Source organism: Garra rufa, chromosome 23 (genome assembly GCF_049309525.1).
Source record: "Garra rufa chromosome 23, GarRuf1.0, whole genome shotgun sequence".
NCBI classification, from domain to species: Eukaryota; Metazoa; Chordata; class Actinopteri; order Cypriniformes; family Cyprinidae; genus Garra; species Garra rufa.
In genome coordinates, this window is record NC_133383.1 from 19,192,600 (window position 1) to 19,209,785 (window position 17,186).

Genomic DNA, 17,186 nt, shown 5'->3' on the forward strand with positions numbered 1-17,186 from the left:
AGTTGCATAACTATTTGTAAATGGAATATTAATAAAATTACTGAATCTCTCACTAGAGACTGCATTCCTCGTTTCAAGTTCAATAGCGTGCCTTTTAAATTAAGTATAGAAAATGTTCAGCCCAGTGACTCTGGTCATTACAGCTGTAAAACAATGATAATTATTCCACCACCATCATTGGAAAATGTCACAAATGTGATACTCCGAGTTGCAGGTGATTGTGCCTTTTGTTTGTTTAAAATGTCTGCTTGTTGTAAAGCATCACCTAGATGTCATTAATACTCAATGATAACGTAGTAATGTTAACCAAGGCACACTATGAATACCTGATTTCATGCTGGTGTTACTCATTTTCCTCCACTGCAGCTCGTCCACATCTGTCCCTACAGCTACTGAACAACGGTAATGACATCTGTGTTCATCTGCTCTGCTCGCTGGAGGGTCTAATACCTGAACGAACAAACTTCACTTGGAGCCAAAACGGTCAAACGTTACTTCATCCATTCACATCTTTTGCCATGAACAGCGAGCTGCGTCTGTGTAAACCTGACTGGAGTGACGGAGACACAATCACCTGTAGAGCCAGCTACTCAGGCACCCCAACGTTACACAGCAGGAACATTACACTGGACTTCAGTCATGATGAGGGTGAGTGATTTTAAAATAAAAAAGAAGAAAATAGCTATTTATTTGGCAGCACTAATCAGGTGGTTTATCTCATTTTCCTTGGACTTCCTTTCCTTTAAAATCAACCATAAAAATGTAAATAAAAAATATAACTAATATGTCAACCAATCCATCAGGCCAAGCAGAGCTCCATCTTCCAGTTTGTGTGGTCCTTTTCAGCATCTTCATCATCAGCATCGTTTTCATCTGGATCTTGTTCTTCATATTCAAATGTAAGACATATTGTGCAAAATTTGACAGTTTAAAATTAGACTTAAATATTTATTTCCATTCAGAAAAAATAGTGTGCACTATTACTTTGTAATCTCAGGTTTCTAGTTAATTTAAACTGAATGTGAGCTGAAGTTATTAAACATAAGGCTGAGCTGACAAATCTGTTTTATTGAACCTATGGATGAGAAATTTGTCTTTTTTTAACTTCTGTCTGCAAAACATTCATGTCTCATTCTACAGATAAGAGCGTGACCTGCTGCCGTGGACCATCAACATGAGAGCATCGGAAGAACTTAAAGGTGCCATAGAATGCATTGAGAGAATATTTTAAATTGTTCTCTGATATAGAAGGTATATGGCATAGGAAAGGGCAAAAAATCTCCAGAAATGGTTTTACAGGTCCATTTACAACCTAGGATTTGCCCCTAGAATGAAATGCTCTGTTATTTGGAAGCTTCATGAATATTAATGAGCTCCGCTCTGATTGGCTGTTTCACAGAGCTCAATAGCTCGCACATGGATAAAAATATATTTTTAATTAGGAGCTCTAACTGCTTTTAATATGCGGTTTGTTGAATTTGCCGTTTTGAATCGCGGATATTTTAGTGTGATTACTGTGATCGCATGTGCTCTGTGTAAAGTTACAATGCAGAGGGAGTGCTTCCTACCACACAAGTTGAGCTGCTCCTCAGTGATTCTCAAGATCTGTAAATCATTCGCCATCATCAGCGCAGTTATTTCTCCATCATTCACCATCATCAGCACAGTCATCTCTCTGTTTATGTGGTAAGTGAAATCCTATGTATTGCAATGTAACAGGCTAGCGCTAGCATTAAGCTAACCATGTCCCTTCGGCATGCACTAAATTCCAGGGGTTTCATTACCACGACGTAAAATGGGCGTTTCTGGGGGCGTTGCGAAAACGGCCCTTTCAAAAGAAAAAAAATATTAAGAGAGGTCACTGATCATGCGCAGTAAATAATTTTTTTTGCGCGGGCATTTCAAAACCTAGGATCAGCACTGATGGATAATGAAGGACAACACAGTCATACAGGTTATTTTTATGTTTTAAAATCTTACATTTAAACGATTTTCGAAAACAAATAAACAGCCGTTATAGAAATGTAAAACGTGCAGTAACTGTAGCGTCTATTTACGAAAATGAATCATGTTTTATAATATGAAGGGTATCTGGCACGAAACCCCTGCGATCACGGACAGGTATTTCATGACACTGTATATGAATATAAATATCGCAGAAAGGTATCTGGAATTATATAGTATTAAAAAGTATTTGACACGAAACCCCTGCGATAGTGGAGGTATCTGAAGCAAATGGCTTTTCCCAAACTGCGCATGATCGGTGACCAATGCAAATTCTCAAATAGGCCACGCCTGCCTGGTGACGCAGTATCGATTACGCTGTTCTGAAACCCCTGGAAAAAAGTGCATCCCGTGTCCCTTCAGTGGCTTGCCTTGTTTAACTGATGTGCTGACGTTACTGATGATTGGGCGATGCAAATGTTGGAGGCGTAACTATTAACGATCTCGGGGATGTTGCGTAACAGTCTGTTATGTTGGAATTGACCTATTTTTCGGTGGTCTTTTGCAAAAACTAGATTTATATAAGAAGGAGGAAACGATGGTGTTTGAGACTCATGGTATGTCATGTCCATGTACTGAACTGTTATTATTCAACTATGCCAAGGTAGATTCAGTTTTCCATTCTATGGCACCTTTAAGTCTTTCTCTTACTGTTATATTTTTAGAAGTATTGTCTTTTAGATTTTATTTTAGATGCTTTAATGCATTTGTTGAATACATAACTCATGTGGTATGATGTATCATAAACTGCAAATAGCCCTACTTATCTGTTGTCTATGTGTTTAGCATTTCTAAACAAATGTATTATACCAGTCAAATATTTATTTTGTGAACTGACTCTATAAACAGGGTTTCTACAGATATGAACAAGTGAAATGTAAGACTTTTAAGACCTTTTTAATACCAATCATTATAATACCAAAATTCAAGACCTAAACCTGTAATGGAAATACACATTATACCTAACTATACTTAACTTTTTTGTTAAAATATAATCAGTGTAATATTTGCAATCCAGAGAATATTCAGCAAAATAGCTTACTTGGTATTTTACTGAACTATATAATGTTAGAAATAAACTACACCTTTTGAATTTTGACCTCAGTATGTTTCTTTAGTGTTTCTTCATGTGTGCTCTTTCGCTCATTTATTTTGAGGTCTCATACAAAGATTTTGATACCAGAAATATGCTATCCATTATTAACTGCTGTTTACATTGAATGTATTAAAATAAGAAGAATCATTCTTGCATTTCGATGCTTCAATGGTTTTTTTTTTTTCTGTTTGTCTAGTCGGGCAAGACAAAAAAAACATTTTAAATGATCTCGATGGCTGGTGGTCAGCTAGCTGTAGCTTGACCTTATTATTATTGAGAACATTATATACAGAAAAAAGGAAATTGACACATACCGCGGGTGGGGGAGAAAAAAATCTTTGGTCTGTCCAATGATAGTCAACAGTCATTAGGTCCGTCAGACTGAAGATATTTTAGCGGTAATGTCTCCAAAAAGATTTAAGACCCATCGAATCTGAATTTAAGACATTTGAAGACTTTAAGGCCTTTTACTAGAAAAAACTGTATTTAGGACATTTTAAGACTTAAGGACCCGCAGACACCCTTTAGAAAACATTTTCAAATAAAATGAAAGCTAAAGGATAAAGTCCACTCAAAAATGAAAATCCTGTAATCATTTATCACTTTTGGTGATGTAGATTGTGGGTGGATGCATGGGCAGGAAGTTCATTACTCAGAATCTGTCTTTTTGTGTAACAAGTATTACACACTAAAGCGCAGCTCATAGAAGTGTTCAGTCGAAATGTTTTTAAAATGGATGACAAACTGCTTTTTATTTTTTACTTTAATTCATCTCCCAAATTCAGGTAAGAGATTTCAATTCTGTTTATGTTGCCCTTTTAATGTAAATCAAAGAAGTTTCATGTAATGTCTCAGTTGTGACTTATACAAGTATTAACTGACTAATAATAAAGATCCCAGTGGTGGACCTAATAAATGTGGTCGATTTCTGTCACTTTTTTTTACAATAAATGTGATTTATTTACTGTATTATTGAAGTCAACATTTTAATGTCAGCTACACTGAAATGTGTCTCAATCCACAGGTGCAGAGAATGTTTTCAGAGCAGTTGAAGGAGAAACTGTCTATCTGCCCTGCAACTCACCCCCTAATGACAGTTTACAAGTTTCTGTAGAGTGGACAAAACATAGCACAAGTAGCACAACTATTTGTAAATGGAATATTAATAAAATGACTGGACGTGCCACTGGAGACTGCATTCCTCATTTCAAATTCAACAGAGAGTCTTTTACACTAAGTATAGAAAATGTTCAGCTCAGTGACTCTGGTCATTACAGCTGTAAAACACTGAGATTAATTCCACCACCAACACAGGAAAACATCACAAATGTGATACTCCGAGTTGCAGGTGATTGTGCCTTTTGCTTGTTTAAAATGTCTGCTTGTTGTAAAGCATCACCTAGATGTCATTAATACACAATGATAACGTAGTAATGTTAACCAAGGCACACTATGAATACCTGATTTCATGCTGGTGTTACTCATTTTCCTCCACTGCAGCTCGTCAACATCTGTCCCTACAGCTACTGAACAGCAGTAATGACATCTGTGTTCATCTGCTCTGCTCGCTGGAGGGTCTAATACCTGAACGAACAAACTTCACCTGGAGCCAAAACGGTCAAACGTTACTTCATCCATTCACATCTTTTGCCATGAACAGCGAGCTGCGTCTGTGTAAACCTGACTGGAGTGAAGGAGACACAATCACCTGTAGAGCCAGCTACTCAGGCACCCCAACGTTGCACAGCAGGAACATTACACTGGACTTCAGTCATGATGAGGGTGAGTGATTTTAAAATAAAAAAGAAGAAAATAGCTATTTATTTGGCAGCACTAATCAGGTGGTTTATTTAATTTTCCTTGGACTTCCTTTCCTTTAAAATCAACCATAAAAATGTAACTAATATGTCAACCAATCCATCAGTCCAAGCAGAGCTCCATCTTCCAGTTTGTGTGGTCCTTTTCAGCATCTCCATCATCAGCATCGTTTTCATCTGGATCTTGTTCTTCATATTCAAATGTAAGACATATTGTGAAAAATTTGACAGTTTAAAATTAGACCTAAATATTTATTTCCATTCAGAAAAAATAGTGTGCACTATTACTTTGTAATCTCAGGCTTCTAGTTCAAACTGAATGTGAGCTGAAGTTATTAAACACATAAGGCTGAGCTGACAAATCTGTTTTATTGAACCTATGGATGAGAAATTTGTCTTTTTTTAACTTCTGTTTGCAAAACACTCATGTCTCATTCTACAGATAAGAGCGTGACCTGCTGCCGTGGACCATCAACATGAGAGCATCGGAGGAACTTAAATCTTTCTCTTACTGTAATATTTTTAGAAGTATTGTCTTTTAGATTTTTTTAGTTGCTTTAATGCATTTGTTGAATACATAACTCATGTGATATGATGTATCATAAACTGCAAATAGCCCTACTTATCTGTTGTTTATGTAATTAGCATTGCTAAACAAATAGATTACAACAGTCAAATATTTATTTTGTGAACTGACTCTATAAACGGGGTTTCTACAGATATGAACAAGTGAAATGTAAGACTTTTTAATACACTCTTAAAAAGGATGTGTTAAAAACAACACAGCCTGTGTTGTTTCTTAACACACCTTTGTGTCTAGTTAAGGACAACACATTTTGTGTTAGTTTTAACTCAACTAGTGTGTTATTCCAGCTAACACAGAAAATGTGTTGATTTTTTCTACACACTATTGTGTTATAAATACACAATTTGTGTCAATTATGTGTTATTTTTTACCAAATTTTTGTATGCAATAAAGACACTGCAAACTAATGTATAGTTTAAACACAATTTATTAAACCTGCTACTAACAATTACATAAAAACTCAAAAAGGTTAAAAAAAAGAGAGGTAAACAATCAATTCAGTCATTTCAACATATAATTGTTCCTTGAGTGAAAAGTTGTTAATGGTTTATAAAGTTTGTACTATAAAAAAAATGTGGTATTTGACAACCTCTTAAGCATTAATCGTTTTATTTACATATTTTTATCAGCATACAAGTGATGGTGAGGGTCGTGAGATGAAGTCTCTCGTTTGTCTCTGTCATGTCAGTAACTGCCACAAGCACTTCAGAAGTGTCTTCCAGTCAAAGCTGCAAGAGTAAAATAAAGATACTTTTGTTATTTATAGGCTACACATAGCGAATATTGTAAAATAGCGATAGCTAAAAAGGCAAGAAAAGCTTTAGCATTAGAGATTATGTTAGCGTCTTAGGGCAATTTGCACAATACATGTCACAACGAAGCTGTTCATTTTCAAAGAGAAAGACGCGACGAACGAACGCATTTTCTCATTAGCACTACAACATGTCAATGATGAATTAAAAGCGATTCTGTTCGCAATTAATCCGACAAAAGAAACTATAAAGCTTGTTAAAATAAGCTCCCACCGTCGTGATGTGCCGCAGGCGCAGCTCGCATCGGCATTCGTGAGGCAATTTTACCACGTATATATGTGCCAAATGCCCCTCGACCGTCTCCAAACGATCACAAAAGACATTTTAAAAACGTATAATGGCAAATACAAACATTTCTTACCTTCACACATCGAAGTTATGTCCTGACGATGAAAACTTGCAGCACGAGGAAATTAGTTTGTCTCAGTAGAATAACGGCTCATGAAGTGAGGCAAGCAGCAATGTGATTGGCTGATATTTAACACATATTGTGTTGGACACACTGTGTTGGATATTTTCTTTTTTCTTTTTCGTTTTTAACACACATTTAACACAAAGTAACACAAAATGTGCTAAAATAGACATAACACAAACAATGTGTAAAAAATTAACACATCCTTTTTGAGAGTGTACCAATAATTATAATACCAAAATGCAAGACCTAAACCTGTAATGGAAATACACATTATACTTAACTAAACTTAACTTTTTTATTGAACTATAATCAATGTAACATTTGAAATCCTGAGAATATTCAGCAAAATAGCTTCCTTGGTATTTTACTGAACTATATAGCCTAATGTTATAAATAAACTACACCTTTTGAATGTTTATCTCAGTGTGTTTCTTTAGTGTTTCTTCATGTGTGCTCTTTTGATCATTTATTTGGTCTCTTACAAAGATTTTGATACCAGAAATATGCTATCCATCATTAATCGCTGTTTACATTGAAGGTCCCATATTGTCAAAATCGCTACAGCATACATGACTGTAGTTACTTGTGGTTGGCCTGGCTGTGCATCACACAAGAGAGGCTCATGAATGTTAATTAGATGGACCAAAATCGACCTGTTCTTGACAGAGCTCCTAAAAAAGGAGCTGTAAAAATATATTGAGATGGATTTTGGCACTTATACCGCAAATATATATTCTTAAGGACATCAAAAACTAAAATAAACCTCCAAAAATGTGTACAATATGGGACCTTTAATGTTTTTTTTGTTGTTGTTTATTTATTGTAATCAGGCTGTTTGTCTAGTCGGGCAAGTAAAAAAAAAAAAAAAAACATTTTAAATTATCTCGAAGGCTGGTGGTCAGCTAGCTGTAGCTCGACCTTACTATTATTGAGAACATTATATACAGAAAAAACGAAGTTACTACCACGGGGGGAGAAAAAAATCTTCGGTCTGTCCAATGATAGTAAACAGTCATTAGGTCCGTCAGACTGAAGATATTTTAGCAGTTATGTCTCCAAAAAGATTTAAGACATTTGAAGACTTTAAGGCCTTTTACCATAAGAAACAGTATTTCAGACATTTTAAGACTTTTTAAGGACCCGCAGACACTCTGCAGAAAACATTTTTAAATAAAATGAAAGCTAAAGGATAAAGTCCACTCAAATGAAAGTCCTGTCATCATTTATCACTTTTGGTGATGTAGATTGTGGGTGGATGCATGGACAGGAAGTTCATTACTCAGAATCTGTCTATTTGTGTTACAGGTGTCACACACTAAAGCACAGCTCATAGAAGTGTTCAGTCCACATGTTTTTAAAATGGATGACAAACTGCCTTTTATTTTTTACTTTAATTCATCTCCAAAATACATGTAAGAGATTTCAATTCTGTTTATGTTTCCCTTGTAATGTAAATCAAAGAAGTTTCATGTAATGTCTGATTTGTGACTTATACAAGTATTAACTGACTAATAATAAAGATCCCAGTGGCAAACCTAATAAATGTTGTAGATTTCTGTCTTTTTTTTTATACAATAAATGTGATTTATTTACTGTATTATTGAAGTCAACGTTTTATTGTCAGCTACACTGAAATGTGTCTCAATCCACAGGTGCAGAGAATGTTTTCAGAGCAGTTGAAGGAGAAACTGTCTATCTGCCCTGCAACTCACCCCCTAATGACAGTTTACAAGTTTCTGTAGAGTGGACAAAACATAGCACAAGTAGCACAACTATTTGTAAATGGAATAATAATCAAATGACTGGACCTGTCACTGGAGACTGCACTCCTCATTTCAAATTCAACAGAGAGTCTTTTACACTAAGTATAGAAAATGTTCAGCTCAATGACTCTGGTCATTACAGCTGTAAAACACTGAGAATAATTCCACCACCATCATTGGAAAACGAGTCAAACTATGAATATCTGAGTTCATGTTGATGTTGTTCATCTCCCTCTATTCCAGTTCGTCCACATCTGTCCCTCCAGCTACTCAACAGCAGTAATGACATCTGTATCCATCTGCTCTGCTTAATGGAGGGTCTGACACCTAAGCAGGTGTACTTCACCTGGAGCCAAGAGGGTCAAAGGTCACTTCATCAATTCACTTCTAACGGCATGAACAGTGAGCTGCGTCTGTGTAAACCTGACTGGAGTGAAGGAGACAATGTCACCTGTTACACCAGATACTCAGGCACCCAAACCCAAAGAAGTATACAACTGCCTGCACATAATGCTTCTGGAAAAGGTATGTTATTTTAACTACCTATCACTTTCACCAGGACAAACTACAGCAGTGGTTCTCAACTGGTTTGGCCAATGGACACACATTTTCCCAAGCCACTACTTACTTTTTTAGTGACCCTGGACCACAAAACCAGTCTTAAGTCGCTGGGGTATATTTGTAGCAATAGCCAAAAATACATTGTATGGGTCAAAATTTTAGATTTTTCTTTTATGCCAAAAATCATTAGGAAATTAAGTAAAGATCATGTTCCATGATGATTCTTTGTAAAATTCCTACTGTAAATATATCAAAATGTAATTTTTGATTAGTAATATGCATTGTTAAGAACCTAATTTGGACAACTTTAAAGGTGATTTTCTCAGTATTTTGATTTTTTTGCACCCTCAGATTCCTGATATTCAAATTGATGTATCTCGACCAAATATTGTCCTATCCTAACAAACCATACATCAATAGAAAGCTTATTTATTGAGTATTCATATGATGTATATATCTCAGTTTTGTAAAATTTAACCTTATGACTGGTTTTGTGGTCCAGGGTCACATATATGTGTGTAACAGAGGCCAGCGGTAGGTGCTGCGCAGGTAAACCTCACTCACTTATTCATACCCCTGACTTAAAGTTACTTTTATTAAACCAGCAAGTTTTTTTTGTTTTTTTTTGACTGGAAATGACACAGGCTTCTCCCAAAAGATAATAAGACGATGTACAAGAGGCATCATTGTGGAAAAAAATATTTTTCAGCTTTTATTTACATTTGAACAAAAAGTGGCATGTCCAAAATGATTCATACCCTTCTCAATAATCAATAGAAAAGTCTTTACTGGCTATTACAGCATTCAAATGCTTCCTATAATTGCTGACCAGCTTTTTGCATGTCTCCACTGATATTTTTGCCCATTCATCTTTAGCGATGAGCTCCAACTCTTTCAGGTTGGAGGGTCTCCTTGCCATCACCCTGATCTTTAGCTTCCTCCACAGATTCTCAATTGGATTTAAGTCAGGACTCTGGCTGGACCACAGCAAAACGTTAATGTTTTTGTCTGCTAACCATTTCTTCACCACTTTTGCTGTGTGTTTTGGGGCGTTGTGCTGAAATGTCCACTGGTGCCCAAGGCCAAGTTTCTCTGCAGGCTGCCTGATGTTGTTGTTGAGAATTTTGATGTATTGCTCCTTTTTCATGGTGCTGTTTACTGTGATTAGGTTCCCTGGTCCACCGGCAAAAAAAAACCTCCCAAAACATTAGGTTCCCACCACCATGTTTGACAGTGGGAGTGGTGTTCTTAGGGTTTACGCCAAATGAAGGCTACATCATTGTGGCCAAACAATTAAATTTTTGTTTCATCTGACCATAAAACAGAAGACCAGAAGTCTTCTTCTTTGTCCAGATGAGCATTTGCAAAGGCCAAACTGGCTTTTGTGTGCCTTATCTAGAGAAGTGGTGTACTCCTTGGTCTGCGTCTGTGGAGTCCAGCGGTGTGCAGTGTCCGTTGGACTGTCTGCCTTGAGATGTTGCCACCAGCAGAGCCCAGATTCATCAGGATGGCCTTGGTGGTGATCCTTGGATTCTTTTTTTACCTCTCTCACTATCCTCCTGGCCAGCACATGTGTCACTTTTGGCTTCCGACCACATCCTCTTGAGATTTTTCATAGTGCAGAACATCTTGTATTTTTTAATAATACTTTGTAGCCACTGGAACTTCAAAACATTTAGATATGGTCTTATAGCCCTTTCCTGACTTGGGAGCAGCCACAATGCGCAGCCGCAGGTCCTCAGTGAGCTCCTTTGTCTTAGCCATGACTGCCCACAAACCAACAGCAGAGTTGTTTAAGTTGATTAAAACAGCTGTTCCCAATGAATCAGGGTAATCAGGATGCTTTAGAACAGCTTGGTCTATTTGGAATGGTATAGAACTTTGGATTTTCCCATAGACTGTGACAGTTTGCAAAGGTATGAATAATTTTGGACATGCCACTTTTTGTTCAAATGTAAATAAAAGCTGAGAAATATTTTTTTCCACAATGATGCCTCTTGTACATCGTCTTATTATCTTTTAAGAGAAGCCTGTATCATTTCTGGTCAAAAAAACTTGCTGGTTGAATAAAAGTAACTTTAAGTCAGAATTTGCCAGGGGACACAGACCCCCCATTTTCAGGGGCTCAAAAGTAATTGGACGAATAAATATAATCATAAATAAAATGTTCATTTTTAATATTATGCTGAGAATCCTTTGCAGGCAATGACTGTCTTAAGTCTGGAACTCATGGACATCACCATAGACTGGGTTTCCTCCTTTGTGGTGCTTTGCCAGGCCTTTACTGCAGCTGACTTCAGTTGTTGTTGGTTTGTGGGTCTTTCTGCCTTTAGTTTTGTCTTCAGCAAGTGAAATGCATGCTCAATCAATTTGAAATCAGAAGATTGACTTGGCCATTGCAGAATATTCCACTTCCTGGGTTGCTTTTGCTGTTTTTAGGTCATCGTCCATTTGTACTATGAAGAGCCGCCCAAACAACTTTGCTCCATTTAACTGAATCTGGGCAGACAGTATATCCCTATACACTTCAGAATTCTTCCGGCTGCTTCTGTCTTCTGTCACATCATCACTAAACACCGGTAACCCAGTGCCACTGGAAGCCATGCATGCTCATGCCATTACACTGCTCCACCATGTTTCACAGATGATGATGTTGTAGGCTTTGGATCATGAGCTGCTCCAAGCCTTCTCCATATTTTTTCTTCCCGTCATTCTGGTGCACGTTGATTTTAATTTCAGCAGTCCAAAAAATGCTTTTCCAGCAGTGGTCTGCCTTTTTTAAATGTTTTTTAACAAAGTCTAATCTGGCCTTGTTTGCACCTTGTGGTAAACCCTCTCTGTTTTGCTCTGGTGAAGTCTTCTCTTGATTGTAGACTTTGACAGTGACACGCCTACCTCCTGGAGAGTATTCTTCACTTGGCTGGATGTTGTAAAATGTTTTATTACCATGGAGAGGATCATCCAATCATCCACCATACTGTCGTCTTTTGTGAACATCCAGGCCTTTTTATGTTGCTGAGCTCACCAGTGTGTTCTTTTTCTTCTCAGAATTCACCAAACTGTTGATTTGGCCACTCCTAATGTTCCTGCTATCTCTCTGATGCATTTCTTTTGTTTTTGAAGCCTAACAATTGTCTGTTTTACTTGCATGCAGAGCTCCTTTGACCGCATGATGGGTTCAGAGCAACAGCTTCCAAATACAAATGGCACACTTAGAATCAACTCCAAACCTTTTACCTGGTTAATTGATGTAGAAAAAATGAAGGAATAGCCCACAACTGTCCATGAAACAGCTTTTGAGTCAACTGTCCAATTACTTATGGCCCCTTGAAAAAGGGGGGAGGTACATATTAAAGAGCTGTAATTCCTTAACCTTTCTACCAATTTGATGAGACCGCCCTAAAAATTAAAGCTCAGAGTGTGCACTTTAAGCCCATATTCATTGTATAACTGTAACTTGAATATGTTTTGGTCAACAGCTAAAATAATAAAAATTGTGTCAGTGTCCAAATATATATGGACCTGACTGTATACTAAGCTACTGAGCTATGCTTTGATTCAATCTCCCAACTTTTCTCTTTTTTATCAAAATGTGCTTTTTAACTTGCCATCACTTATTTTGCAATCAAACAACAAGATATTGTTAATATTTCAAAACACATTCTCATGTTAGCAGACTATTTTAGATATTTTAGAAATATTATCAAAACAATCGTCTGACAGAGGTGACATAGACCTGATAGAGTTGACACATCTGATGGTGATGAGCTTGTAGTCAGTTTAACTATCAAATACACTATTTTATATTTAATGTAATTAAAAATGACTTGAAAACCATAAAAATATGACTTAATGTTGAATGTGAACTTCGTCATTGGCCCATCACCACCGTCAAACAAAATCTTACGGTTTGGAATTTCTTTCACAAAGCAAATGGAGTTCATGTAGTAGCCATTTTGTTTTCTCGGTTGATGCGAGGTGCAAATAGAACCTGCTTCAGGAGAATAAAATTATCTAAACATTTCAAATAATTTCCTCAGAAATTGGAAGATGGTGTTGACATATCATGGTTGTGACACAGGAAATATTAACATTAGGATTTAAAATATTCTAAAACTTTAAAACTTACTGGAGACTGTCTGACACTGATGTACTTTGCAAAGTTGGAATGTGGCAAGGGGTTCATTTAGAGTGACAGAAGCCTCTGATATACCCTGATTTGTTTTACATTTCATTGAATGTCTGACGGTGTTGACAAAAAGTAGAGACAACTTTGAAACCTTATTAAAAAACAACCTTGTTTTGATATGATATATTAAGTGTTGTTTTTGATAAGCTTTTTTCATCAAAATGCATCTCAAAAAAGTTATAAATTGATTAGCATTTTAATGAGTGAAAAAAGTATTTGATCCCCCATCAATCAGCAACATTTCTGGCTCCCAGGTTTCTTTTATACAGGTAACAAGCTTATGAGCACTCTCTTAAAGGGAGTGTTTCTAATCTAAGTTTGTTACCTGTACAAAAGACACCTGTCCACAGAAGCAATCAATCAATCAGATTCCAAACTCTCCACCATGGCCGAGACCAAAGAGCTGTCCAAGGATGTCAAGGACAAGATTGTAGACCTACACAAGGCTGGAATGGGCTACAAGACCATCACCAAGCAGCTTGGTGAGAAGATGACAACAGTTGGTGCTATTATTTGCGAATGTAAGAAACACAAAATAACTGTCAATCTCCCTCGGTCTGGGGCTCCATGCAAGATCTCACCTCGTGGAGTTTCAATGATCATGAGAACGGTGAGGAATCAGCCCAGAATTACACGGGAGGATCTTGAGAAATGATCTCAAGGCAGCTGAGACCATAGTCACCAAGAAAACAATTGGTAACACTCTACGCCGTAAAGGTCTGAAATCCTGCAGCAACCACAAGGTTCCCCTGCTCAAAAAAGCACATGTACAGGCCTGTCTGAAGTTTGCCAGTGAACATCTGAATGGTTCAGAGGAGAACTGGGTGTAGGGACAGGACAACTGCACCGCATCAAAGAGACAATGGACATGTGACATCAAATCTCGGGTGAAAAGCTCATTCCTTCAGCCAGGGCATTGAAAATGGGTCGTAGATGGGTATTCCAGCATGACAATGACCCAAAACACACAGCCAAGGCAACAAACGAGTGGCTCAAGAAGAAGCACATTAAGGTCCTGGAGTGGCCTAGCCAGTCTCCAGACCATAATCCCATAGAAAATTTGTGGAGGGAGCTGAAGGTTTGGGTTGCCAAACATCAGCCTCGAAACCTTAATGATTTGGAGAGGATCTGCAAAGAGGAGTGGTGACAAAATCCCTTCTGAGATATGTGCAAACCTGGTGGCCAACTACAAGAAACGTCTGACCTCTGCGATTGCCAACAAGGTTTTTGCCATCAAGTACTAAGTCATGTTTTGTGAAGGGGTTAACTACTCATTTCACTCATTAAAATGCAAATCAATTTATAACTTTTTTGAAATGTGTTTTTTTGTTGTTATTCTGTCTCTTGCTGTTTAAATAAACCTACAATTAAAATTATAGACTGATCATTTCTTTGTCAATGGGCAAACGTACAAAATCAACAGGAGATCAAATAGTTTTTTTTCCTCACTGTAAAAAATAACTAATTAAAAGACTAACCTGAGATTTGTTTTTTCCAGAATCTGGACACAACTTTACAGTTGTTCACATGGCCATTTTCAGTATCTTCATCATCTGCATCGTTTTCATCTAGATGTTGTTCTGCATGTCCAAACATAAGACCTTCAAGTGACACTCTGACATAATAATGTATATAAATTAGGCTTCTCCATATGTTAAGTGTGTTTGATTTGTTTATCTAGACTAGATTTGATTGATTTGAATGTGAACTAAATTTAGTGTTTGTAAAAGACAAGACCCTGACCTGCTGCCACGGACCATCAACATCAGAAGAATGGAAACATGCTAATCAAAAAGATCCTTTGATTGTTAACAAGAGTAAATGTTTTTTTGTTTGTTTGTTTGTTTGTTTGTTTTGTTGTACTTTTTTCATGATGCTTTAGACTATGCTTTCTTAGAAATGGCAGCTTTTCGTTACCTACAAATTTAATGAGAACTCATTTTTCTTGACTGTGCTGTTAAATTCAAGAAAAGTTCTGATGTACTCAGGATGGATTCTAAATAAAGCTTCTTATTAAAATGTAAGCTGATGGTGTTGATTTGGTGCTCTAAATATGGTATCCTGTCTCATTTAAAGAGCTAGTTCCCAAAAAATGAACATTCTGTCATAATTTCCTTTCCATAGTAATGTTGCAAAACTTAGACCTGCAAGATTTGCATTCTTTTTTTGGAACATTAAAGAAACTATTTTGAGAAATTAAAATTATTATCCATATAATACAAGTCAACAATCACCAAAACAATCCTTCTAAAAAAAAAAAAACTACATACAGATTTAGAATGACATGAGGGTGAGTAAATGAGGACAGAATCCTTTTTTAATACTTACTAAAACAAACAACTAAATATTTTTACCATAATAATTCCATTTTATGGTTACTGTAGATAATACTTTAGTGCTGAAAACTCATCACCATTTTGACCACATTTGTCATTTTAATTGTCATTGTACAAAACTGTTTTTTCAGGTGTCATTTTTTTAAACAATACATTTTGTCAGAAAAAAACTACAAAAGAGTTGCTTTCAATGAGATTTTTTTTATCACGTATCCATTTAAATGTCAGCATCTTTTGCTCGACCCAGCAATTCTGTGTCTCACAGGGAACAGAGAACAGCCTCAGATTTACAAAACATGAAGATAAGCTGCACTTTAACCTTTCGGTTCTGCAAAGTTTATTTCTATTTCTGTTCATCATTGTTTATAAGATTACCAATTATGGACCACAGAATACAGTGACAGTATAGGCGTTAATAATAATAATAATGATATAGCTTCAGAAGTCAAAGTATATATGTAGAAGTAATTACAATTTATGGTTTTATCATAAATTATGACAAAAGTTATTAAGAAGTAAAATGTGTTTTTTCCTTTATCACAAAAATAGACTGTGACTGTCCCTGGTGCCTCCTCAAAATATGACGTGTCTGTCTGAACAAGTAGGAGGTTAGTATGAAGGCATTTAGAGCGGATTGTGAAATTCTGTGGTCTCCCTTTCAAGAAAGCGTTTAAGTGGAAAGCAGAACCTCTGAAAAAAGAATGAGAAAAACAAAACAGACTCCATGTTCCTATATTCCTCCATGTTTCAAAATAAATACATTTTTAAAAATGTCACCAGTGCTCTCTGTTCCCTTTTCCTCTATGCCATCGAATACACAACAACAAAGACTATACGATTTTATCCAAGACAAAAGACATTTTGTTAACAGGAACAGATCATGTCTATGAACACAATCATTTTCATCTTACAGGAGCACAATTTGTATCAAGAGTGAATCTGTATGTGTTTGACCAACGGAAGTAGGATTGGTTTTTTTTTTTTTTTTTTTTTTGACTTGTGAGCTAGATTGTGGGTGGGCGCAGGGCCAGGAAGTTCATCATTCACAACGTGTGTGTTCGTGTGAAGAACTCTCACACACGCTAAGCGCATTGCCATGTTTTTAAAATGGATTACAAACTATCTTTTATTTTTGACTTTCATTCATCTTCCGCATACAGGTAAGAGATTTCAGTTCTGTTTTAAAGCAAAGCCTAATTTCTCAGTTGTAACTTATACTATATAATTAGTAACTGACTAACTGAAAGTGATACGTTTAAAAAATACATCTTATATGTGGTACATTTTCTGTGACCTCTTTCACAATAGATGTGTTGAAAATGTGAAATGTGTTTCAATCCACAGGTGCAGAGAATGTTTTCAGTGCAGTTGAAGGAGAAACTATCCATCTGCCCTGCCACTTACCCATAAATGACAGTGTACAAGTTTCTGTAGAGTGGACAAAACAAAGTACAAGCAGCACAACTATTTGTAAATGGAATATTAATAAAATTACTCAAGCTTTCACTGGAGAGTGCATTTCTCGTTGCAAATTAAACAAAGAGTCTTTTACACTAAGTATAGAAAATGTTCAGCCCAGTGACTCTGGAAATTACAGCTGTAAAACA

General features: G+C 36.5%; 1 gene segment (V, D, J or C); it reads left to right on the forward strand.

The window, feature by feature from the left end:
- The first annotated feature begins 299 nt into the window (after nt 1-299).
- LOC141298950 (Ig heavy chain C region-like) lies at nt 300-9,032 on the forward strand. The segment is given in 3 exon segments: nt 300-648; nt 4,601-4,882; nt 8,737-9,032. Coding segments are annotated over 3 exon segments (927 nt in total).
- The last annotated feature ends 8,154 nt before the right edge of the window (nt 9,033-17,186 follow it).